Source organism: Varanus komodoensis, unplaced genomic scaffold (genome assembly GCF_004798865.1).
Source record: "Varanus komodoensis strain SLA01 unplaced genomic scaffold, ASM479886v1 scaffold6_1, whole genome shotgun sequence".
Lineage (NCBI taxonomy): Eukaryota > Metazoa > Chordata > Lepidosauria > Squamata > Varanidae > Varanus > Varanus komodoensis.
Window position 1 is genome coordinate 5,060,229 of NW_025336345.1, and position 26,235 is coordinate 5,086,463.

At 45.8% G+C, this 26,235-nt stretch overlaps 1 protein-coding gene and 1 long non-coding RNA gene across 5 annotated transcripts in view; one reads left to right on the forward strand and one right to left on the reverse strand.

Moving 5' to 3' along the window:
- The window catches only part of RNF44 (ring finger protein 44), a 42,233-nt gene extending 20,192 nt beyond the window's left edge, over positions 1-22,041 (reverse strand). For 2 of the 4 annotated variants that reach the window (XM_044451049.1, XM_044451048.1), the window contains exons 1-5: positions 21,772-22,041; positions 7,655-7,745; positions 5,950-6,131; positions 4,523-4,751; positions 329-496 (exon numbers count right to left, since the gene is read on the reverse strand). In XM_044451049.1, coding sequence (XP_044306984.1) covers positions 329-496; positions 4,523-4,751; positions 5,950-6,056 — 504 coding nt within the window. In that variant the 5' untranslated portion in view covers positions 6,057-6,131; positions 7,655-7,745; positions 21,772-22,041. Of the gene's footprint in view, positions 1-295; positions 497-4,522; positions 4,752-5,949; positions 6,132-7,654; positions 7,746-21,771 lie in introns of all 4 variants that reach the window. The other 2 variants (XM_044451051.1, XM_044451050.1) reach the window with 2 other exon arrangements.
- A 147-nt stretch (positions 22,042-22,188) lies between these two features.
- On the forward strand, positions 22,189-25,913 carry LOC123034023. The gene is made up of 2 exons (XR_006416680.1): positions 22,189-22,722; positions 23,497-25,913. It is a non-coding gene; the product is annotated as an uncharacterized LOC123034023 (long non-coding RNA).
- Positions 25,914-26,235: the final 322 nt, after the last annotated feature.

Genomic DNA, 26,235 nt, shown 5'->3' on the forward strand with positions numbered 1-26,235 from the left:
GGGGAGAGAGAGAGAGAGAGAGAGAGAGAGAGAGAGAGAGAAAGTCCTTGTGAGAATACCACATGCCATGTACCCAGGACCAGAGTGTCCTATCTGAAGGGCAGATGACCCCAGTCTGGCTTTAGAAAAGGGCACGTGCCAATTGGCAGCAGGTGATCCTATCCTAAGACCGGCAGGGAACCAATCGATCCTAGCGTCTTAAGAACACGGGAAGTGAAACGGACCCGGCTGATCAGGTGGCAAGCCCACTGAACAATGTGGCCATACTTCCCCAAGTTGGAGAACAAGACTTTACCCTGGGCTGCTCTCCCCATGCCAATGGACTCACGGGGGGTGGGAGGCAGCAGAGTGGGTAATGCTGTCCGCTGAACATCACTGAGCATGCTGGGAGCTGCTGTGCGCTGCAACCAGGGATGTGCTGGCCAGTGTGAATGGGGAAGCCTTGCGTTGTTACGGTGGTCACCGTGTAGGAGAGAGGGACCGCTCCCTGATGCACCTGGAGGGGAGAGAGGTACAGAGCAGGCTCCAGTCACATCTCCTTGCATCTACATCACCAATCTATCTTACCCTTTCCTGGCATAGCCCCCAGTTAAGTCTGCCAGCATAGATTTTACGCTAAGCAACATCACAAGGGGATGAGCTAGTCTCAGGTCTGAAGAGGGCTCCATCAGCCAATGGTGTTAGAGAGAACACACCGACCCAGCAGGGCTGTCAGGTTCCCTCTCTCTGGCAGGCAAGAATGCAAAAAGAGTTATCTCAAAATAACAAAACCCAGCAAAGCAACCAACCGACAATGTGAAACACTAGAGCTAACAAATCAGAGACAAAATGCAAAGGCAATTTGTTAAAGCCATACAAATATACAATGGGACATGTTTAGGATAACCACAGAGCTTCTGATAACTTTCAGTGCAAAGAGGCATTTTCAAAATCGAAGACTGCTTCCAAAATCCAAAGACTTAGATGCTGAATGTGAATCTGGGAGGATATCACTTGAGGATCCTTTCTATCATGGCCTTCAGGTTCAAATACGATGAAATTACAGACTGAATCTTCAGTCAGTTCATTTCAGACTCCACTGAGAAGCTACCAGCCTTTGAATGCCCTAGGAATGGCTGAGGCTCTGCATCCAAATTGGCTTTCAGTGAAGATTTCCTGAGGTGAACTGTGACTACTGAACCCACCATGCCCCTGGAGTTTGTGGAACCTTCTCTTAAGAAACTTTTAAATTTTGGGGCCTTCTTCCATACACTGTATTTCATCAGCAATTTTGTACTGTGAAACGTGCACGTGGTATTTCTGACACAACCCTAACGGTTTCCTCATTCCATGTCTAGGTCCCTCTCTTGGGATTTGTGGCTTTTCCCAAGATCTCTCACTCTGGCATGCTCGGCCCACTGCTCCCTAAAACACACGACACCACTTTGTTTCAATGGCTATGGGGGTTGGATTCCAAGCTGGGGCATTACAGCCCTGCTTTAAAAGGTGCGTGCTTTTTGCTGCACGCTGCTCAAGAGGGCACCCTCATCAGGCCTGCTCAGGCAGGCCAGGATAAACCAGTGCAGGCCGTCATCTGAAGCACAGCGGCCATGTGCTGCCTGCTCCCTGGGGAACAATGCATAACAGCAGAGGCACATATCTGAAGTCCAGAAGCATCACAGTATTCACAGCACACACTCTACCATAATGCAAGCTTACACGGGATTTTTGGAAAGGAGGGGAAGCAGACGTCAGCTGCATCACTGGAGGCCTTTCTTTTCTTTCTCACTCCCTTGGGCAGGGTAAATGAGCAGGATTTCCAGAAGCGAATAGTGGGGGGTGGGGGGAGTTCTAATCTCTCCCTCTTGGTCCACTAGCTCCCAACCCAAATCAGGGTATTGCACACTTACTCATTAATAAGAAAGCAAAAGAGATCCAAGTACAAATTAAGGTTAGAGGAACTCTGGCACTTAGCGGCTCTCCGTGAAGCTGTCTGAGGGTGGGTAGTTCCTACCTGCCACAGAAAGACATGCCAGTTTAACAAGCCAGAGGCCTAACCTATCAGGAGCCATATCCCTGATGGTTTGGACCTGACAGCTGTCCTCCAGAATGCCGGCCACCATCGTGGAGATGTTGCCATGGGAACAGGGCCTGCACGGGTATCTGAAGCATTATGAGCTCAGACAGGTGCTCTTCCTATATTCTGTGCCATGAAATATGAAGGCTGGCACCAATTTCTGAGAACCCATATTTTAGTTTTATAAAGATGTTTCCAGCCCAGACAGCTGTGGGATTAAAGAATTTAGAGCTTATGTGCAGATCTTCCCATTTGGTCTATAATCCAGGAGGACCTGGCCACACACCCAACTGACCAGAATCTCTCGGGCTGACTCTGGCCCCACTCCTAGTGGTTTTCAGCATTCCCTGTGGAAAGGTGCACACACATGTATGAACTAGGCCCATGCAGACTCCATCCAAGGGAATGAGGAGCCTGCTCTCAATCATCTGGACAGGCACAGGCTCTCCCGTAGGTTAGGACATGCTGGGGTAGGACCAGATGACACGATACCTCTCCTCCCTGGGCATGTGCTCCAGGTCCTCAGTGCAGGCAGGGCTTGCTCCCTGAGCCATTTCCTGCTTACTCACCCCACCCCCTCTCCCTCAATTTCCTCAGCTCTTGCCCAAAATATCCTTGAGCCTGCAAAACCTCCAATATTTAGTTATTTATTTTAACCACACTTTCATCCAAAACTGGATTGCGGAGAGGTATACATAAAGGTTTAATGCCAATGCAACATTAAAACAAAATGAACACAAACAGGATCTAAACCATTTAACCAGCTGAAGTAAAACAATTTAAACTGCAATCCTGCACTCCCTGGGAAGGCATCTTCCTGGCACAGGACTGCCCTGAGGAAGAGAGTACAAGCTAAGTAAAAGGGGGGGGGGAGTGAGGGGGCACATGGAGGGAAGGCCCTTGCTCCCTCCTCCCTACCAGCACGAAACAAGCTGGGCTTGGGCTGGAATGCAGCCCCCTCCATCCCTGAATCCCCACCAGCCCACGGCAGGTTTTCTCTGCCCAAATGCCTGGGCAAAAAGTAAATAAAGTGCTCTGACCTGGCCCCAAAAGGAATACTGCAGGCTAACAAAGTACTGTGAACCATATGACTATAGTCAAGGAAAGTAGAACAACAACATAGCCCAGGCTTCCCTGAGAAGGTGCCCTCCGGATGTGTTAGACAATTCCCAGCATGCTCCAGCCAGCTAGGCTCTGAGAGTTGCAGCACAGGGTACCATCTCAGAGAGGGCTGCTTGCTGCAGAATTGCCTTTCGAGCTACATCAATGCCAAGGGACATGGTTTCACATAAGACAATGGAGAAGGTCCTACATACAGAATGGGGAAAGCAGCAAAGGCCTCCTTAGGCTTTTTTCCCAAAAATCCAGACAAATATAGCCTGGTCCTCACAAGCAGGGACATACAAGGCTGCCTCATCTGTTGCCCTGTTGGTCTCTCCAGCTTCCTCAACCTTTTAATTGGGAACACTAAGACCTGAGCCTGGAGCCTAGCGCATGCGAATGCGTGTGCTCTACCACTGCGCGACAGGACCTCTTGTGAGCTGCAAGCTGTAAAACCGGCCAACTAAATAGCCAGTGTGAGTTCATATGTTAGCAGGACCATCCACTCAACACCTGCTGATGCTCTCTGACCTTGGAGGGGCTTGAACTGCTGCCCTGTCAATCCAGTAACAGGATGTGCTGACTGTACCACAGATGCAAGGTTTTCGGAAGGATCCACATCAACAGTGATTCAGATCTCCCACGGCAAAAGTTCTGTAGGAATGCCCGGTATTGGGCACGTCCAACATAAGCATCCTTCCGCCTCTTTCATGGAAGGAACACACAGGGAGAGGAAGTGTTTCCCCAGAATTGGTTTGGCTTCCTTGGCCAACTCAAGGCCTCAGGCAAGGGCTAAGTAACCTTTTGGAGCCCCTGAGCACAACAAAGCTGCAATGGGAGGTATGGAAAAAGCCAAGTAACAAGGCAGGGATTGAATATGAGTTCCAACCCATTAAATAATCCCTTGAAATCCATAATGTTCAGCACCAGTAGAAACCTGTTTCACCAAGATCTCACTAGCTAATATGACAATGTTTTCATTTTTCTTTTAAATGGAAGAGGTATGGCACTTCAGTGAGCACCAAGACAGGTGCCCAGGGCTGGACCAGAACCTGTAGAACCACGCTGCCTACACCTAGAAACAGAGAACAGTAGAGTTGGAAGGGGCCAGAAGGCCATCGGGTCCAACCCCCTGCTACTGCAGGGCACCATGTTACACCATCCCACTCAGATGACTGTCCAGATGCTTTTTGCATGTCTCTAGTGAGGGAGAGCCACAACTTACCTGCCCCCGGTAAACTCCCAAGCCATTTATCCACTGGGAGGGCAAGATTCCAGAAGCTGGAACTGATGGCATTCTGAATACACCTCCTATACCATTCAGTCATCATTGCCTCCCACCCACAACCCACCTGCAATCCCTACCTGCTCATGGAGATCCACCATGAATGGATGCTGGTGGGGTGGGTGTGCAGCCGGGTGAAGCATTCGTGGTGGCGTGGTGGCCAGAACGTACGCCGAGTGCTCATCTACGGGGACTTGTGGCAGTGGCTGCTGCTGCTGGAAAAAAGCCGGGTGCAAGTAGTTCGCATCCTGGGCTAGGAGAGTTTGCAGAGGTCGCTCACGTCGGCCCCAGTGGTGCCGGGTAGGAGGGCTGTGGAGCCAGTTGTGGGGAGAGAAATATAGAGGGGTGACCCCAGGGGCCAGCCAGTTATCTGTGCTGTGCTCTCAGTTACAAATACATCCGTTTTTAAAGCTGGACTAGGCCAGTGGTTCAACATGGGGGGGGGGGTGTCTGTGAAGGAACCAACTGTTGATACAGCAAAATTAGGACACAGGCTCAGTCACAACATTGTAAGCTATGTGGCGTCATTATGGCCACAATTTTGGTTTGATCAGCCTCTGTGGCGTGCTAAACAAAACTGTTCCTCCCATTATCTGGAAAGGAGAGATAGAGTTCTGCCAACCTCCTCCAGCCTCCGTTATCTTTCCAGACATGGCAGATCCAAAGCATCAGGAGCAAAGCCTGCTCACTACCCTATATAGCAGGGGCAGCAAAATGCACGAATCCCTAGATGCTGCCAGAGTACAGCTCCCCTCAGCAGCCATGAGCGTGGGCAACAATGAGAAATAACGGAAGCTGCCACATCAAATACATCTGGAAGGCACGCATTCCCCATCCCTGCTCTAAGGCGAGCAAAGAAATCCGAGGGATGTCAAACACAGGCTTGTTATGGATGCTTTCAAGTGATGGCCGGGCTATCAGAATAAGCACCAGACTTCTTGTAAATGTGTCCACCCCACCATCTTTTCTTCTGCATCTTCCAGCCTGTACATTTGATATTCATGGAAGCAATGAAAACGACCAGGGCTCTGGATTTAAGTTCCTTCAGGCAGTCCCTCATTAATTTGTTCCGATATCTCAACAAATGCCTTGTAATCGCACAATCCAAGGAACATGTGCTTATTCCCCACCTATTTCCGATCTCTCCTCACCAGCGATGACTTATGGTTTACATGCTGTGTGTTAACAGCATAATGGTTGACTCTTTACAGTCAACACAAAGCCTTCTGGTGAAGATTTACAGGACGGGAAGACTGGTAGCGGTATGCAAAGCATTTCACCCAAACCTGTTAGCTGGTTTATCAAATGCAGTGTTATCATCTATATTTACATAAGGATTTCTTTGGAAATTACAGATGCCCCTTCACTAGCAGCTCTCACACCCAGAGCTGGAAGCAAAAATCTCCGTAGAAGTGCACATATAGTATGCATTTTAAAGCAGGCATAAGAAACCTCTGGAATTGCCCCGCAAACCTTTCGCACATAGTTAGAGAAAGATGTGCCATACCTTCTCCTGAGGTGTGCGGGGCTGCCACAACTTCCCCCTGGGAATCGACGCTGGTCAAAGGGGTCAGAAGGAGGCCACCTATTCACTGCGAGTTCCCATGGTCGCATTGGGGATGTTGGAAAGACAAAAGGTGAGGCTGGATCTCAGGCGCCAAACACAAATGCACACCAGCTCTTGTGAACCTGCAGGAAGTGATGGAATAGCTGTTGAACTAGAGCTTTGAAGCAGAAAGAGGCGTCAACCAGTCCCAGTTCACGTCAGGGGCAGCAATGGGGGCTGAAACATTGATAGGCCACAGTACAGCAGCAGATGGGGGGGGGTGGAGGGGAGCTTCATGTTTATTCAGTGACAGGCCAAGCTTTACATCTCTCCTCCCACCATGTATCTAAGAATGCAGGGAGAGCATTTATCTCCAATAGTTCTGAAATTTCCGCTTTGAACTCCCCTCCCTATCCATTGTTTTCCCTACCACATTTTTTCACGATCTCTTTCCACATAGCAGGCCTTATCTTGCTTTCCTCCAAGGACTTCTGAGCAGCATACCTGTTTCCCCCACCCTCCATCCCCACAACAACCTGCAGTGTAGATTAAGCAGGGAGACAGTGAATGGCCAAGCTCACCCAGTTTGGTGGCTGAGTAAAGATCTGGGCCTGGGGCTCCCCAGTGCATCCTTCTAACCACTACATGACGCTGCTTGTTCTGCATGCTTTCCACAAGCTTGCTTCTCCTCCAGGAGAGAGTAATTTGCAGTTCAGATCCTGCAAATGCATACAAATGTAAGGCTGCTGGCATGGGGGCGGCGGGGGGGGGTCACACTCTTATTTTTTTAGGGCACCATCTACCTGAATGCCTAGTCTCTGGCTGCGTAAGAGTCGGATTGTTCCCAGAACTCACCCTGCTTAGAAGAAAGAACTGAGCACAAGGACACTGGCAAACAGTGATGGACATCACTATGATAGAAGGTCTCCTGCCCCTTGCTCCTTAGCTTTGTATTTTTCTGCCCCATCTCATCAACTGCATCAATTTCATCACCATTAATGGAAGGGATGCATGTTGTGCTAAGCACGCAGCTGGCAAATGACCCAAACAGAGCAGGCAGATGCCTCCCACTCTGCCCAGATTGCAAAGCTCCTGCCTCCAGATGACCTCAGAACAAGTCCCAGGAATTAACACAGCTGTGATGTTTTTCCAGTGCGCAACATGGCAGCATTAAACTGCTCAGCACTTCTATGAGGGCAGCTTGGGCATGCAGAGGGCGCTGTCTCCTGCCTGAGTGGCTCCGGGACTCTGCTGAGGAAGGGTACCACAAGGCAGAAGCCTGCTCCCACAACATTACTGATATTTGCTTTTGCACCACGGAGCATACCACGAGTAGAGAAGAGGCAAAGACCACAGACAGAAGAAAAGGAACTTGGAACACAGGCTCTACATATCGGTCTGCCATGAGTGTGCAAGTGTTTGTAAGACAGGCAAATAAAATAAAAAGAAATTACATTTTTTTCAGGCACTCAGGGTGGGAATAGGACACTGGAAAATGCAAAGGGGCAGTGACTGGAGTAGGGACAGGGAGACAAAGACAGATCTTGCAATAAAATCCCCTAAGAGAAGTGCCAAAGCTGTCTGGAAGACTAAGGGGGAAGGAGGGGAAGAACAAGCCACAGCAAGCCTGAGCGATCTGCCACAGGTTATTCCACAAACAACTCACCGTAGCTTATTTGCAGGGTGCTTAGTGTACATCTGCCCAGTATGCGCACAGCTCAGCTCCTACTAGAATGATGGAATCCAGCACTGCAAAACTTCACATTTGCAAAAACAGGCTATTATTTCTTTTAAAAATTCTAAGGACTGTACAAAAATTAAAAACATGCATACATAGAGATCATTCCACACAACTGTATGATCGAATAGACACAATACAAAAGAAAATGGGGATGGGGAAAAAATAAGAAAGCAAGCTAGTTCAGGAACTATGTCTTCTATAATTAAGATGATCTGGTGAAACAGTCACTGAGGGAGACAGTACTGGGAGCACAGGAAATAAATGTTACTTAGTCCCAATTGAGCTGAAGGGGCAAACTGTGGATCAAGCCTAAGACATAACTAATAAAGTAAAAAGGCCCCAAAGCTCTGCAATGTACCTCTTCAGCCGCATAGCTGCATATCACTCATTTATTCAGCTGCCAATCTGAACCCTTTTGAGACATTTGCCTTGAGCGAATGCTAGCTCTGTCCCTGAAATCAGGATTCTATCATCCCAGGGAGACCCGCCAAGATAGAGGAAGCTCTCTGCTGCAGGAATTGCCTTCCATGTGCAGGAGGAGGGAGGGAGGGGGAGAGGTACCACATACAGCCCCACTTCCTTTCCTTATGTGTAGGAGAAAGACTAAACAGGGCAATGTGCTGTCCTCCAGATGTTTCAGACCTCAACTTCACTTAGCCACAGCCACCATAGCCAGTCATCAGGAATTCTGGGATTTGTCATCCAAAACATCTGAAAGGCATCCTGATGCATAAAACTGGCCAGGTGCAAATAAGCTAGCTCTGATTCACTGGTAACCACTGTATGGCACCCTTACCATTATGGACAAATGCCAAATGGCAAAAAAGTCAATTTGGAAGAGACTTGGCAGGAAGCCACATGTGTGTTATGTTTGCCCAGACACATGGACAAATGAGTGCTTGTTCATTCATACCACATCTAGAGTAGCAGAGGATACTACCTGAAGGAAACAATACTGGAAATACAACAAGATTCACAAGTTCAAGAACAGCCGGTGCACATGTCAAAGTGGCCCAAAGGTCTTTGAACAGAGTCTCCCACACCCACCTTCCCCAACTGAGCAACTCTGCTTTAGTCTTCTCCCTTGCATGCATTTGTCCTAAGATGTTTCCATATCTGTCTATTTTCACAGGCTTTCTGATTCAGCCTATGAATGCTACAAATAATAGTGCCCCATATTTGGTAAAATGTGAAATAATTGGAGGGTCATGAAGCTTACCAAGAAAAAAATAGATGCAGAGCTAAGCCCATCTATTACAGAACAGGTCTGGGAAGAATGCCATTGTGGTGCAGTGATAGGAGCACTGGATTGGGGGTGGAGAGGCCCAGGTAAAAATCACTGCTCAGCTGTAGTTTTTACTGAGTAGCTTTGAGCTAGTCATAGCCTTACAGCCTAAGTTACACCACAGGGTTGCTGGAAAGATAAAATGGGAGGGAGGGGGAAACCACATAGAATTCCTTGAATTAAAAAAAAAAAGTCAGGAAGTCATATAGGATAGCATTCTGGAAGGAGCCACAGAGCTGACACCTGGAGCAAGTAATCTTCCTCTGCACATACATAAAGACAATGACACATACATACATACATAGAAAGCTTCACAGGTGAGTTGGTACAGGGTGTCACGGTGGGCTTGGAACAGCCTACTTAGCCAGACCATACTGTCTTATGCATACCCATGAGATGGAAATTTTCATTTTCCAATGTAGATGACTTGGCTGAGGTCATCTGCAGGCCCCCATTTAGCCAATTTATTCACTAGTAAACTATCCAGGTGCCTGAACAATAAGAATTGTCCAGCATCCATCTCAGAGCCGGGAATGAGCCCTTACTAGACAGTTGGCAGACAAAGCGCAGGAGGTTCATCCGGTATCTCCAACTAGGCAAGAGGGGAGAGCAGCCGAGAGATGCCTCACTGAGAAAGGGCATAGTGATGACGGACACAGTGGATCTTCACGAGGCACGGCAGGCAACTTAGTGTGGGGCTGTGGTAGCTAATCAGTCCTTCCCACTGCTTTGTTGCTGTGAAGTGCTTATTGCTTTGTGCACTGAAACCGATATGCTTCTCTAATCTGAGCATTCCTTTGTGCCTAGAATCCAACCATCCCCTTTCCTATTCTGTGTTTTGCTTGAATCCTTAATAAAGACTTAGGGGTTTTCACCAAAACCCAGACTGTGTGCTACAGGGGTAAAATGGGGGAGGCTCACAAGAGGTGTGCCACATTTCTGGGTCAGACTATGCTGCTTCAACACTCAGAGTACATGCAACATGCTGAGCGCAGCCTACAATCTAGCTGTACTTTCCCAAGGACACAGGTGGGCTGCAGAGACGTCATGCGCAAAGAAATTCAGCGGCATCCTTGGCCAGTTATAATTATTTATTACAGTTGTTCCCAAGGGACCAAGAGTGCTTGGGCACTGATGAGTTTGTTTTATTCCTGGTGGTGGCAGCTAGCACCAGTGGGTGCTGCTGCATCAGCCCTTGTGCCTTCAGGCAGGGTTGCCTGCAGGCACCAGGTCACCACACAGGAAGTGAGCCGATGTGAAAGAGGACAGAGCACGGCCTGGCTGCAGCACCGTGGAGGTAGCAGATACCGGGCTATTCCCCAAACTGAATGCATCTGTTCTATTCCGCCAGCAAAGGAGATTACACTCAGAAGCCCCAAAAACTGTTTCCTAGCATTGCAGCTGTTCTGCTCCCCTCTCTTGCAACATGGAAAGGAGGTCAAAGAGCCCTGCTTCTCTCCACATGACGGCTGTATGCACAGGCACACAATAGCAAAGACAGCCTCACTTGAAATTTGTAGTTTTTACTCCCTGAATAACACTGTGCCAGTCCATCTCTCACATTTATTTCTGATCAAGCATATGAACCAAATTAATAAAAGCTGCTGTTAGTGCATCTTTATGACCTCCTTAATGAGTATAGGCATGACCACAGCCAGGTTCTGAAATACAGAGCATCATAGTCGTATTAAGACCACCACGATTACCGAATGCATACATACAACCAAATGAATACCACACCGTACATTCCTTCCAGCCCTGACCACAACCGGAATAGCCTCATGCAAAGGCTGCTAAGCCGGTGAGCTTAGTGACACTTTAAAAATCAGGCACAGTCAGTGCTGGGCCTACAACACAGAACCCCTACTTTGAGAGCGGCCACCTTCCACTTCTGATTCCCACTTATCCTCATCACCCCAACACCTACCACACATCCAAATGCATTCAAGTGTAAACTTTCTTGAACGCAGCCCCCGTTCCATCCATGGGAACATTTGGTCACTGCTGTAATTTGCTTTGCCTAGCTACCATGTCATCATATTCTCAACAGGCCTTCAACAACACTTTTCTTAACTAGCTCAGCTGTGTTATTCTTTCCACTTGCAGAAGAAAGAAAAGACAGCAATCTTGTAAGCTATAAACACAGACAAGTTGTTAAAAGCCTGGTTTTACGGCACAATAAACAGCATGTTAAGTGAGGGCTAACTGGGCTGCAGCCCACTGTAGTCTCCCAAAGAGTCTAGTGCTGTGGCTGAAGGGCAGAGCCATGTGGCAATGTCGGGAGTCAAGAGGACAGCATGCCAGTCAACTGACTGACTGGCCAGCCAGCCAATCACCCACCCACTGTCATACTGTGCCATGAAGTCATGATGCCAGGGGCACCTGCTACCAACAGAGCAAAGCCTTAAAACTTTAAACACTGGTTCTTAAAGAGTTGATTTTCATTAAAAAAAATTAAAAGGTGACAGCTATAGGCTACACTTGTTTCTCAAGGATAACAGTAAAAAAAAGATTGCTATGAAATTAATAAAATTCATAGAATTTTTACCTAACATTTAAAGTGGTCAAAGTGCACACAGGGGTAAGCAACCTGGTGCCTACCACAGAGATGTTTTGGACTAAAACTCCCGTAATCCCTGGTCATCAGCCATGTCAGCTGAATTTATTGGAATTTAGATCAAACGCTTTTGGAGGTCATCCGGTTGCTTACAATTTCCATAAACTCTAGTTGCTGAATTAGGACTGTAGGGGCTGGGACTCTAGTCCCCCTGCTCCCATGAAGCTGGTACATGGTAGGCATGTCATGAGTGGAGCTGGGGGTCAGACTAGATGGCCCGGGAGATTCCTTCCGACTCGCTCTGTTTCTATAATCACCAGGCAATTTTGTGCAGACTATCATTCTAATCTACCTCACAGGGCTGTTTTGAGGGAAAATGATGAGAAGGTGGATCAGGTAAGCCACCACCTCTTTGAGGAAAGATAGGATATAAGTGTAATGACAAAATACTGCTGGATTACTGTGTCAGGTTAGGAATGGCAAGATTCAGATTAAGCCACCAAGAAGTTAACTGGGTAACTTTGGGGCAGTCACCATCACTCATCCTCAACTATCTCACAGGGCTGTTGTGGAAGAATGGGGGATATAAATACAATTAATAATGCAAAAACAAAAGTTATAATAACAAAGGAGAGGCTAATTTCATTGTTTCATAATAACAATTGAGTAACTATCCTATATATCAAGTCTGTTAATGATTATGCTATCTTTCTGATGCTTTAACAGTGTTTTAAAATACATGATCCTTATTTAATCATTTCTATTTTTCTTGCTTTAGTTGTTGTGAATTGCCCGGAGAGCTTCAGCCACGCAGGCTGCCCGCACCCGCCGCTGGCACTGCCTCGCCAGCCAGTGCCCACCGCCAGCACCTTTCAACTGGCCCCCTGCTGAAAAGGTTTGAGGACCCCTGGTCTAGTTTAAAGTGCCGGGGGGGGGGGCTGAAGGCAGTGCATGTAAACGCCCCCTCTCCCACACACTGCTCTTACCCACACAGTCCTTCCTCCTGCAGCTGGGCTCCACCTTCTGCAACCATCACAGCCTGGGTGAAGGTGCTGAGGAGGGAAAGACAGAGGGTAGGGTTCAGAGTATACACACCTGATGTATCCCTTTGGTGCTTTTTTACCTGCACCCCTTTCCACCTGCTTTAAACCTGGCTGCAGTAGTCACACCACTAAAGCCGGTCACTGTAGCTTGCAAGATTGTACTCCAAGGATGAGAACACAAAACATCAGTTACTGCCCTATTTATGGAACTAAAACTGGAAAAAGAGCATGCTGACCTCTGAAAATCGAAGAACAAAAAATATACTCCCAGTGGCCTTGCTACTAATCAAGGTTTTGGGGTAAGGAGAGACACATGGACAGAGAAGAGTTGTCTTTTGAACTGGCAGGTGGAGACCAAGAGCCTTAACAACTCACACTTGCCAGCTTCCACATTACAAAGTACTTTCTTGGTTCAGTCTGAGGTATGGCAAACAATTTGTGTAGCATAGAAAGAAAACTCTTTCCAGTTATATAACAGAGCAAGTTAAATTGGCCAGATGCACTCTAAAAGAGCACTTGTTTATTTTAAAAGCATAAAAAAAGCCCCACTTGGTTACAGCAGTGGTGGAGTCCCAAGTACGGCCTGGGCTAGCCACTGCTCTGTTTTCTTTATAAAGCAAACTTCACTTTTTTACCAGCACAAAAGGAACTTAAATATGTATTTCACCAGAATGCGCTTCAGCATCAGCTGCATTTTCCCACTGCTTTTTGATGAAAAATGTCTCCCACTGTAACCCTGAATTTACCTTGGCAGTGATGACTATCCAAACATGACTTCTTTAATTTCACCAGATAGCTTTGGGAGTACAATTGAACCTCCACATTTGCAAGGATTAGGGACGTAGGACTCCCAAAAAAGTGGAAAAACTGCAGATATCTCTAGGCCACCCCCAAACCTTAACTCTAAATACTGTTGATCATACATGTACTAGATTACTTCTCCCTCCCTTCCCCTCTCTCTGTGTTAGCCTATGCTGTTGGTGTGTATACCTACCCGTTAACTGAAAAACATTTTTCATTTTAAAAATACCACTCACCTTATGTCTATGTGAGGATAAGGTTGGGGTGAGTCTCATGATTACAGTTGATATTTTATTGCACTTTAAAGATGCAAAAAGTTGCAAGAAACGCAAGGTATTCCACCCACTGAGAGACCAAACATGTGAGTGAGGCTGGCTAGTACGGAGACAGGGTGTGGCGTCCCCAAGAAGACTGCATCGTCTGCATTTCTTTAGTGCACTAAAACTTTTTATAATACATTTGTATATACATTTATGGTAGTACATGATATAATAGATTGATAATACATATATTTTATGTATTCATGACTTACTAAACTTTTTCTAGTTTTTTTATTTTCTAGTCTACACATGTCACCTGCAATTTTCTGCAGTAGGCCACAACACTCCAAAAATATTCCCATTTAATTATTGATGGCAAGCTCATGAATAATCAAATCCATGAAAGTTAAACCCGTGACAGCTGAGGTTTGACTGTACCTTCTAACGCAGCCTTCCCTAACCTGGTGCCTTCCAAATATTTTGGACTTAACCTGTCACCAGACCTAGCTCCCAGCCAGCATAGCCAATGTTCAGGAATGCTGGGAGCTGTAATCCAAAACATCTGCAGGGGAGCTAGCTAGGGAAAGCTAGTCAGCACTGAGCAGCCACAAGGAGCTTTTCAGATCATAAAATATGCCAAAGATGGAAACTTTGTGGAAACTGTGCATAGTATCCGATATGGTCCTGTAGAGAGTAGAACCGTTGAAATGATTGTGTCTTTAAGTTAATCAATGCAAAGTTATTTCCCATTCATTTCACTAGGATGACCTCAATCTGTCATCCTAGTCATGTCGATGCTAGATTTTATCTGCTCTTCATTCCACAATTTCTGAACGGATTATCATAGAAAAAGTTTTCAAAAGCTTGATAAAGAAGTGGATTAGATTTGCAAGATCTATAGCATGAAGAAAGAGAATTAAGTAGTACGTTCAATGCTATACTCCTGCCAAACTCTCGAGGTCTTGAACCACATTATATAGGGCCCATGTCCGGCTACTATTAATTTGGACAGCGTTCTCCAACTCTGCCACAGAATGCAAACATTCTGCTTGGCTTTTAAAAATCAATCACAAGAAGTGGACAGGTATGAATGTCCTTTGTCTCACAGGACACTTGTTTTATAGATACAGATCAACTGCAAATTTCATGAGGGCATAAGGAGAAGTAGCTCCTGCCTCTTCGCTCTCAAACAATGGAAATCTTTGGCATCTTGCTCAAGAATCTCATACCAACATCCTGTAACATGTCTGCATACTGTTAATCATGCATACATCCCACTAATTATGCAAGGGTATGGAAGAATCGCCATCTGCCCCAACAGTGATGCCCACACCAGAAGCATGACTCACCTAGGAAGGCTCACAGAACAAAGACAGATCAACTCAGAGAGCAGCACATAATACATCTACTCAAGCCTGATTTTCATAGCCTGCATTCCACCCTCCTCACAGTAAGGCATATTATCAAGAGAAACCGTCACCACCCATCTCCATTTGGGGAGAAGGACCTCTCCTTGTAATTTATTGAAGGAAAACTGGAATGCAGAGAAGCCTGTAGGCTCACATATGACAGAAAAGAGCAAGGAGTACTTTGGAAGCCGACATCAGTTTCTTTTACATATGCAGGAAGAAAGTCTCAAAAAAATCTCTAGGAGGGACATGCTTTTCTGGATAATACAATGTGTGTTTCTTCCCAGGCCATGCTACATTTGCTTTAAAGGGGTCTGCTTGACAGCTTTACCTCCTTCTAACTTTTAGGAGCTTGATCCTTGACACAGCCACAGCCCAAGCAACACTATTCTATCCTTCAGCAAACATATGGGAATGCCATATATAGACATTCAGAAAACGAACATGTATTTATTATTAATTTCTGTACCGCCCAATAGCCAGAGTTCTCTGGGCATTTGCAACAATGCGTGTCCTCCATGCATTTCCAGCCACCCAATACTCTGACAAATGGACCTCCACCCAATGCTCACCAAGTCTTCCCTAAAGACACTATCCTTGCAATCATACTACAGCTCTCCCAAACCAAGCTGAATTTGTAAAATGCTCCTCCCTAAAACACATGTTCCTCCAGAAAAAGCCCCCCAATAGCCATGCTTATATACATGCATCAGTCAGATACCCTGGTTTAAGAAACTGCTCCAAGAGGCCAATGTAGCAGTTGCTCTGTGCTACTCCCAGCTAATTCAACAAAAAACATTTATTCTGCTAGAATGGTGCTTAGAGATAACAGCAAGGGCCAGACGAGGAACCCCTGGCAGGACATCTCTGGTCCATGGGCCGACAGTCCCTCATCCCGGTTAGTGCTAGAAGGCAATCTCTTACGGTTACTGTTGATGGGTGGGGACGTGAAATTGACAAGTTAGCAGTGAGCCTGGGATGCTAATTTAATTTTAGAAAAAACAGGACAATGCTCAAGCATTGCAGAAGGAGCACACAACATCACAGATAAGTGCAAGTTATGGTAATGGGCTTTTCAGCTCCCCACTAGAACAAGCTGCTTAGTTCCAAATGGGAATTTGTGATTTTAAAGGTCCTACATGAACAATCTGCAGCATACTATATTCAAGAAGCTCAATGCTGTTATAACAGCTTTGGATAGTCTACGGTGCCTGCAACATTTGCTGGATACAACTCCTGCCACCCCAGACACTGCTGGGGCAAACATCTGGAGGAAGCCAGGTTGTTCTATGGAGTCCAGACCTTTTGGCTCAGCTGCAGCACACCAGCAGGACAAAGTGTACGGAGATGATGACCTGTCTTGCTGATCAGCAGTGCCTGCTGTTCTCTCATACTACCCATCTGTCTTCAGCCACCTGTTTCTCCCTGTTTTATTGAATGAGAAAGTTCTTTCTAGGAGGAACCACCCGACATAGGTCTGTGCTGCCTGTAGGAGAAAAAAAACATAGCCTACCACTGCAGAGTTGAGTGACTACGGAAAGAAGCAGGTTTGCTTGCAATGAAAGAAACCCGAAAGTGCCATCCAATTCTCTGCCAAGGAATATAATTGCACAGAAGTGTCCTTGCACCAGCATAGTGCAATTCATCTTCACCCTACACTGGCACAGCTGGGCAGTGCCAAAGAGTTAGGATGTGCATCTGCAACATGCAAGGCCCGGGACGGTTATAAAAGAGAGGAGAAAGAGCATGGGATTAACGACTTCAGTCAATAAACTTTTCACCTTCCTAAGACAAATTCCACCTTACCTTGATATGCATATTGTGAGCATCGTGATTATCACTTGACTAAGCCATGTTAATTATGACCCTGCTAACATTCTCTTGGATGTTCAGTGGTTTTAGATGCCCGTATCTACACTCACACCTTTTCATGTATGCATTCAGAAAAACACATTGCTTCTATGTGCAAAATAGAAGTGTGCAGAACTTCTATGTGCAGAAAATTCTGGTTTGTATTTAATGTTATTCTAATTTACATCAGCTCTAGTCTAACTAGAGTTCACACTGGATACACTTGCCACAAGCAGCCAAACAAATTGTTATCTTAGAAGCTTGATGTACACACAGCAGACACATGCACCAACTTTTTCGTACTATGCTAAATCAGTTGTAACCCAAATAGGTTGTTCCTGTTCAGAAATGATCAGCAAGAAGCTAAACTTTCCATTTAAATAAGCATATATCAGCAGTATATGACTGAGACCTTTGCCCCGATTCTCTTTTGAATCCTATGAAGAGAGACCTTAGCTAAATGAAAATTAAAAATTAAAATGCAAGACCATGTAAAGACAAATCCTTCAAACTTCAGTACAAATGGAATCAGTTATGCAAATATGTTATTTGATTATTATCCAGACTGATACACCAAACGACAACTTAATTCAATATGAAATGGCAACATTATGAGGTTGTTGCATACTCAGTCCTAAGTGCAAAATTGCATCACAAAGAGAAAAAAAGCAGAAATTTCTTTCATTTCTCATATAGTGGTAAGAAACAGCAAAGAAAAATACTGTTCAGGTCAGGACTGAGAATCATAAAGCTAGAAAGCTCTACAGGGTGAAAAGGTGGCCCTCGTTACAAGGAAGACTCTCCCACTCATTTCTAAGTATTTTACACAAATAACAGCCTTTGCCTTGACAAACACCTCTCAACACCCATGAGGGCTAGAACTGCCTTTTCTGTTGCTGCTGCTTGCTTTAATCAGGAAGTCCTTATCGTACTTTCAGCAAAAACCACAAAGGTCTGCCCTTGGGCAAGTAAGCAGCAGCTCTTTTCTTCTCCTGTAATGGAGGCTTGGAAAGGGAAACTCTAGACCGGGAATGGGCAGTCTGTAGCCCCCAGATGTTTTGGCCTACAACTCCCATGAGCCCTCACCATTGGCTGTGCTAGTTAGGGCCGATGGGAGTTGTCAGACAAACCATATGAAGGGCCACAGTTGCCTGCTCCTGCTCTAGACACAGCTGCTTACAGCTGTTTTGGGGATTGGAAACCACTAGAAAGGTTGTTTCCATATATTTATGCCTTGCTCAGAAGCAAATGGTGAAGGGGCACATGAATGGGTGCTGCTGTTCAGCCCCTCCCCATTTGGGGGAGGCATGGACAGAACAGTGAGGAGTAGGGGAAAGAGAAGACTCAGGCAATTAAAAATAAAAAGATCAAACTTGGTAAAAGGCTGATATCGTTATCCTAAAGATAACACTATGCTTTTGAAGTTGCTTGTCTGTCATTCTCCATGCCTGGTTTGTAAAACATCCTATTGGCTGATGCCGTGCAGCAGGACTAGAAGTAGGGAGAAGACACTTTTATTATCACAACCATCAACTCTACTGCAGCTACTGATCACAAATCAAACTCCTAGATTCCATCATTAATGACTCTCTGCTGCCTAACAATGTACCAATTCATCTAAACATTCCTTGGCTGGCCATTGCTATAAAAGCGCTCCAGCATTTCAAATAGAGTTAACAGACATAATAAAACAAGATTTGCACTGATCAGCATAACCCACAAAGACACAGTCAACAGTATGTCAACTAGCGAGATTCTTCACAATAATGTCACTGGTCAATTATGTACAGTATTACAGCAAAGCACTGAAACATCAGGATACAGACTAAAGACTTCTTCAATTACCTCTTCTAGCCTAGCTACATCTCCAAGTGGCCCTAACCAAGATAAATGCGACTTTTTTCCAGCTGCGGCACTATGTTAATGCTCATCTAGCAATCATTTCCTCAGCTGCTCTATTTGACTACAAAAATGTCTTCTTATTTTCAGCAGGAAACACAAATAATAACCCTTATAATAAATTCTGCAGCCGTTTTGAATATTAAACCTCAATTGGGTCTTGCTGCCTGACATCTGAACCTGGACACTATAGGCTAACTGTGGGTTAAACAACCTAACTGCTTAGCCTAACTACTAATGAGAGGTTAATTGTAAATTGGGGTAAGAATGGGACATAACCCTGTTTAAATGAAATGTTGCTGAACTACATGGTTTCACTGACATATTTATAGATGTACATCTAAAGCTGTGAACATTTGCATCATTTATCTGTAAGTCAGCAAAAAGATTTTCGCTGCAAAATCAGGACTTCCATGGTTCAAGGTCTGGAATTCTATGGTGTCAAGTACTACTATCACTAGGCAGCTTCCGCTTCCCCTCACATTGGTCAGTCTTACATAGTAACGCTGCAAACAAATTTTTCCAACAAATTAAGATTCTTTTCCTCTGCCACCTGCAGACACCTCCCACTTTATTTGCTAAAACTCCAAAACCCAACCAGGCATGGTCTTTTACTTCCTGGTACATTTTTGGGCCCTTCTAGATTTTCAACTCAGTCCTTTTATTTGTACAGATGCTGGGGTGGGACAGACTTGAGAACAGTCTGTAACACCATTTTAGTGCTCATTGAAACAGCACCCCAAAACTTTGAGGACAATCTTTCTTTCTTTACAGTATTTGTGAACCACTCTATTCTGGGGTGGTAAACAGCTAAAAGAGGAAAAAGCAAACACAACACATTAAAAGCATGGTTACGTTAAAACCATGGCTAATAAGCTTTCCAGGTACAAATATGTCTTCAGCAGACACTGAAAACAACACAGTGTCAGTGCCTGCCCAACCTCCAAAGACAGGGAGCTTTGTTCCATGGGAAGCGGAGATCACGCTGTAGTCTTTTCCTGGTGCACTCCACTTGGGCCATGGGGCCATGTGGCACCACCAGGAGAAAGTCACCTCAGCAACTAGGCAGGTTGGTTGAGGAAAGGGCAGCCTCTCAGGTATCCTGGTCCCGAGTTGTTTAGGGCTTTGCACACTAGTACCAGAACCTTAAACCTAGCCTAGCAGTAAGCAGGCAACTGCTGTTGCTCTGGTGAAGGAGAGGCATGCTGAAAAGGGACAACTCCTGGAAGCATGCAGGCTGCTGCATCTTGCACGAGGTCTCGCTTCCAGGGCAGCCCTGCATGGAGTACACTGCAGTAATCCAGTCTTACTAGTGCCTGCATCCCTGCCCAGGAGAGGCTGTCCCAAGAGGGTTTTGACAGAGCTTTTTAAGCACTCTCTTCAAGGAGCAAAACTGAAAATGGGGCAAATATATTTGGAAGAACGGTCTTGCAAAACTGGCCTCTCAGAGGCCATGGCAGCAATGCCCTTCTAACACCCTCTAGTAGGGAAGACAGACAGCACGGGCCACACGGTCCTCAAAGAAAAAACACTACTATGCACCAGAAAGCTGGTTTGTGCTTTAAGAATTGCCCAACAAATGCACAAGACCACTCCTTCAGAGCATGCTACCCTCCAGGCATGTTGGGTTATTATTTCCATCATTTTCAGCCCACATTTGCTAGGCTGAGTGGGGATGATGGGAGCCCCAATCTAACATACTGGGGGGGGGGGAGCAGTTGCCAGGATGGCCTAGGCATAATCAGGCAAGTTTAGAATTACAGACCTTGCCGCTTTCCCACCACTGTTCCTTTTTATTCCTGATTTCACCTTCAGGAACTCGTTCTTAGAACACAGGTGCTAAATCATCCTCAAAAGCCACAATGGGGGCACAGAACACACAGGCCACTTTCCACTTTGGAATATTGTCATTACAGCTGCCAACTCCTGCTCAGAATAAATTCTGCACCTTATGGCTGAGCCTACAACATACAGCTGGGCAATTCTTCCGGCTAGGCAATGGCAGTTTGTTTTTCATCCAGGAGTTACCATACTTTCTCTCCCCCTCCCCCGCTCTGCCTTTGCTGTATCAAGGGACTGAGGCCCCGGAGGGGGCTTCCCCGACCCGAGGACTCGAGAATCGATTCGTTTGTGCTAAGGTTGGGGATCTGTAACTTTAAGAGCAGCAAGATCACAGGCCATGTGCTCCGTGCGAAACAAAAGCAATAACAAAGAGAGCCGAGGCAGCCTCATCCTCCGGCCTGCTCCAGCCAAAACGGAAAAGCAAGGGAAGACACAGATCCACATACACATCTACCCTTCGCAATCGGAGCCAGCGAAGCCCCGTCCCCCAAAACTGCAGAAGGGGTGACCCTCCTTATCGCCCCTAGACAAAGGCATCAACAGCATCGAGAAGGGGCAGCACGTGTCAGCAGGAAGAGCTCGCCTTACCCGAGCTTCCAACAAGCCAAGCTGCACCCCGTTATTCGCAGCAACGATCGCCTTAAACGTTGGTCCTCTCGGGATGTTCTAGCTTAGGGCGCTCACACATAAAAAGGAACCGAGAAGGCGGCGGCACCTCGCAATTAGCAGGGGAAGCGAGAAGACATGATCAACCGCACACCCCGCGTGCTGCAGGTGCAGTCCACAGTTAAAGAAGAGGAAATGCCCCGGGCTGCACTGCTGTTAGAGCAAAGCCGCAGTTTGCAAGAGCTATCTTCCAAGTGCCCCCCTCCCCGCCCAGCCCCAATACAGGCCGAGCAACGGCGGGTCTGGATCTGTATCTCTTTATTGTGGTTTCGAAGGGCCTTATCCATCGGGAGGCTTGCAGCTCAGCTGTCCTAGGCGCACGACCCTCCCTCTCCTCCCAACCCCTGCATCGCCAGCTCAATGCATACAATTACGCCCCTCCTCTTCTCGGTCCCCCCACCCCCCGCCTCGCAGCCCGGACCTACCTACCTGCTCCGTTCCTCTGGGTGCAACTGCAGTCTGAATAACCCTTTCTTGTTGCTGCTCGTGGGCGCCCGCTCTGGGCCCTGTGCCCGCGCCCCCCACAGCTGCCGCGGCTGTTTCCGGTTGCTTCTTTGTTTTCCTCTACGCTCCCAAGCAGCTGCGATCATCCCCGCGTTCCCAGCAGAGCCGAGAAAAGTAAAAGGGGTACCCAAGGCCCCAGGTCTCTGGCCCTTTAAGAACCGCCCACGCCGCCGGGGTGTAACAAACGGCGCATTTTATTCACAACATTCGGAGCAGAGAGAGCGCGCAGAGGGGGAGGGCGAAAGCGCGGGCTCGGCAGTGGCACGTGACCAGGCGCGGCGCTGTTGTTGCTTCGAGCCAGCCAGAACCGCCTTGCGCAGCCGCGGCTGCCCCGCTCGGAGTCAGCCGCGCTCGCGCGCGGCGGCAGGGACGCAATGTAAAGAGGGGGTGTTACGAGAAGCCATGGCAACTGTAACCGGGGCGCGAGGAGCGGGATGCAACTTAGCATTTGTAGCACTGGGCTACGGTGTACCCACACAAAAAGAGCCTGCAAGCCAATATACTGTGTAACGTTATTAAAAACGCAGGCAGACAGCTGGACGGACGGCGCTGGAAGGCTCCTGCATCCCAGGCAAGTCTGGCACAAACCATTTCGTCGCCCCCACGCGAACGTGTCGCCGCCGCAAATCCCGATAGAACTTAGAGAGCCCGCTCACTGGAATACAGAGGAGCGGCCACCGGCCCTTTCTCCGCTACACCATAGAAAATAGGTCGCTTGGGTGGCAAGCAGGCTTGTGTTTCACCCCACTCTGACCTCAGGCACGGCTAATGGATACCCCATGAGAGGGCGTGCACGCATCTGCCCAAGTTGAGATAATGTTCCGTGCCTCGGATGAAGTCGACCGTGAAAGACTTACGAATTTGTTCATCTCAAAGGTGCCACAACACTTTCTAGATTTTGCTGCAACAGCCTGAGGGCACAATCCTATGCGTGCCAAAAGAAGAAAAAAAGCATTACTTCAGCAACCATGACTGGCTGGAAGGATGCTGGGAGTTGTAGGCCTTTTTTTCCCCCTGTCTAAGCGTGCACAAGATTGTCTTAGTTCGGTTACTCCCATAAGTAAAACACAGCTGTCATAAGGCTTGTTAGAAGGCTGCACTGACTCTCTATAAAAGGGCAACGGAAATGATCGAGGCATTGAAGAAACTTTCTATAAAATGTCAAAGCTGTTCCAACGTCTCAGGTTTTTTTGTGGGGAGGGTGAAGGTGATCAATGTGCACATACGAAAGAAGTTTATAAACATAGGAAGGGGTGAATAAGGAGACATTTCTCTAAACTGGAACTCCACCACATTAAGCAGTTGCAATTAGATGGTTTTACAAGTAAATTAGACCTATTCTCTCTTAATGTGACTAGGAACATGATAGTTGGACCTCCATTTATGTTGGTAGTTTACTGCTGAATACAAAATATTAGAGAGAGACCACACATCATGTTCACTTTATTCTTAGAAGTTCCCAAAGCCATCTGGCTTGCTTTTGTTATTTGGAAAAGAAAAAGAAAAAAAAAAAACTGCTGGAACAAATTAATACTGTGGTGATCCATCAGGCATTCTTTATGTCTCAAAAGCCACAAAACAATAAAAAGTCGCTGCATTTATAGTTTATATTTACTGAATGTTGTGTACTCATGTTTCCTATGTTAATAGAGAATGGGTGTGTCTTTCAAGAAGAATGGTCTTGGAACTGATCAGATTTTTTCATGGAATCAAAGAGAGGGGAGGTGATCCTGGATTTATTCCTGATTGGTGCTGCCTAGGACCTTGTACAAGATGCGAGTGCTGCTGAACCGGTTAGAAATAGTGACCATAGTGTTACCAGATTTAAGTGGAAAATTGCCAAAGAAGTCTAACCCAATCGCATTTGACTTCCATTGAGGAATATTGTCCATAATATTAAAAAGGAAGTTGAAAGGGAGGGGCAATAGGGTTAAATCTCTTCGAAACGCATGGAGGTCACTCCAGCCATGTTAACAGGAGCTCTGCCAGAATGGATTCCACAGGTTAGGAAAGGTCGCACTAAGTCGAAATGGTTATCAACATAGTTAACAAGTCTATGAAAGAAGTGAAAGGAGAAAAGAAGGCTTTCTTCATAAAACAGAAGTCTTGCCCAAATGAGAACAGAAAAGAGTCACCATGCAAACAAAAAGTTGCATGAAGGAGATGCAGCAGACTGTAAAAATGCAAAGTAGTGTTTTGAGAAGCTTATTTTTTTATCAATACGAAGGTCAACAATAAAGAAATCTTTTAAGGGTGCAATCCTTTATATATTTAAACAGAAAAAAGTCCATCAACTCCTAGCATTCCCAGCTTGCTGGTTGTTGTAGAACTTTCTTCTCCACACCATGCATAGTATCACACTCTAAATATATTGAAAGAAGGAAACCAGCTAGGGTGGCAGTTGGATTGTTGTATGACAATGGAGTTAAAGGAGCACTAAGAAAGAATAAGGAGACTGTAGGGAAACCGAATTCTTTTCATCTATTTTCCCTGCAGAGGATGTAGGTAGGACACCTGTGCTTGAAGTAATGTTTTCAGGAAGAGCATCTGAGGAACTGAGGCAAACAATGGTGACAAACAATTAAGTTTTCAATTTTATTAATAAGCTGAATGTTAATAAATCAGGATGTTACCCAAGTCAAGATATTATCCATTCTAGAGTTCTTAAAAAACTCAAATATGAAATTGTAGAACTTCTAACATAAATATGAAACATACGCCTCAGATTAACCTCTGTACCGGGGACTGTGGAACAGCCAACGTAATGCCAGTTAGCAAAAAGATGTCAGGGGGAATCAAGGAAATTACAGGCCAGTCAACTGAATGTATGTTTCTGGTATACTAGTCAAAGGCATTGCCAGAGATAAAATCAGTGAGCATATGAAAGGCAAACTGTACTAAAAAAGAATCAACATGGGTTTAGCAAATGTAAGTCTCACTAATCTTTTAAACTTCTTTGAGGCAGTCAGTAAAGATGTGGACGGAGATGATTTGGTAGACATCATTTACTTGGGCTTTCAAGTGCTTTTGAGAAAGCCTCTCGCCACAGACTCCTGAGCAAACTTAGCAGTCATAGAAAAAAAGAGGAGAGGGCCTCTTATTGATTGAACTGGTTAACAGAAAACAGATAACAGTTATGAATTATACATCATCCCAAAGGAGGGATGTAAACAGTATGGTCTCACAGGGATTTGAATTGAGACCAACGTATGGCATTCAAATATAAGCTGAGTGTTATTCTTATGAAGACCTACAATGCCAGTAAGAAACTGGGGTCTCAGTCTAGTTGTTAACAAGTGTATCCTAATCTAACTTCTGTGAGGGAAACATCAAGAAAAAATAGTGTGCCTGTTGATTCTTGGTATGGGTTCAATTACCCATTCTCACCCATCCTAGGTTTTCAAGAGGGTGTTGAATCAGGCTTAACTCTGATTGTCAACAAGAATTGTGAAAATCGTGTCATGATTGATAATATCAGCTGGTTCAGAATAGAGCATTGCATTTGTTAACATGAACTGGCTTGCATGCCCATGTTACACCAATTCCTTACCAACTACATTGGCTAGCAGTTGAGCTCTGGGCCCAATTTAAAGTGCTTGTTATGACATATAAAACCCTAAATGGCTTGGGACCGGGATCCCTGAAGGAACACCTAGTCCCATATGTTCCTACCCAGCCACCAAGATCAGCTACAGAGGTCCTTCTTAGGAACCACCCCCTAAAGAGGTGAGGGGGTGGCAAACAGGAGAAGGGCCTTTCTGGTAGTTGTACCCCATCTATGGAATATGCTTCCCCCAAGAACTACACCTGTTTGGCACCAGGTAAAGACGTTTTTATTCACAAGACATTTTAAGAATTGCTGAATGAATATTTTGTATTTTTATCACTGCTATTCCTGAGGGAATTTTATTGACTGTTATCTATCAGAGTATATTGTACTTTACTTTATGAATTTTTATTGTATTAACTTTTATCATATGAATTTTATTGTTATATATTTGTTTTGGATTGTACACCAGCCAAAGAGCCCAGAGTTTATAAATGTAATAAATAAATACATAAACATCTGTCTGTTCCAGGGATCTCTACTCTTTTTGGGCTAGTTGACTCTTCTGGAGTTTTGAGAAGGGCACTGTCACGAAATTGTTGCCATGTTGGGAGTGACCAGTCTCTAAACATCCATTTCACAGAAAGGTAAATCAGTGAAGCTAAAAATCTAGTAACTTGTTCCAGAACCTGACTACAAGGGACACTAGTATAGGGACGATTTATAAAAGCTATGAATGAATGAATGAATGAATGAATACAAGGCAGAAGTGCGAGCTGAATCCTGGCACACAAAACTATTCATTGGCACCCATATGATCATCTTCTTTATCATTTCTCAGA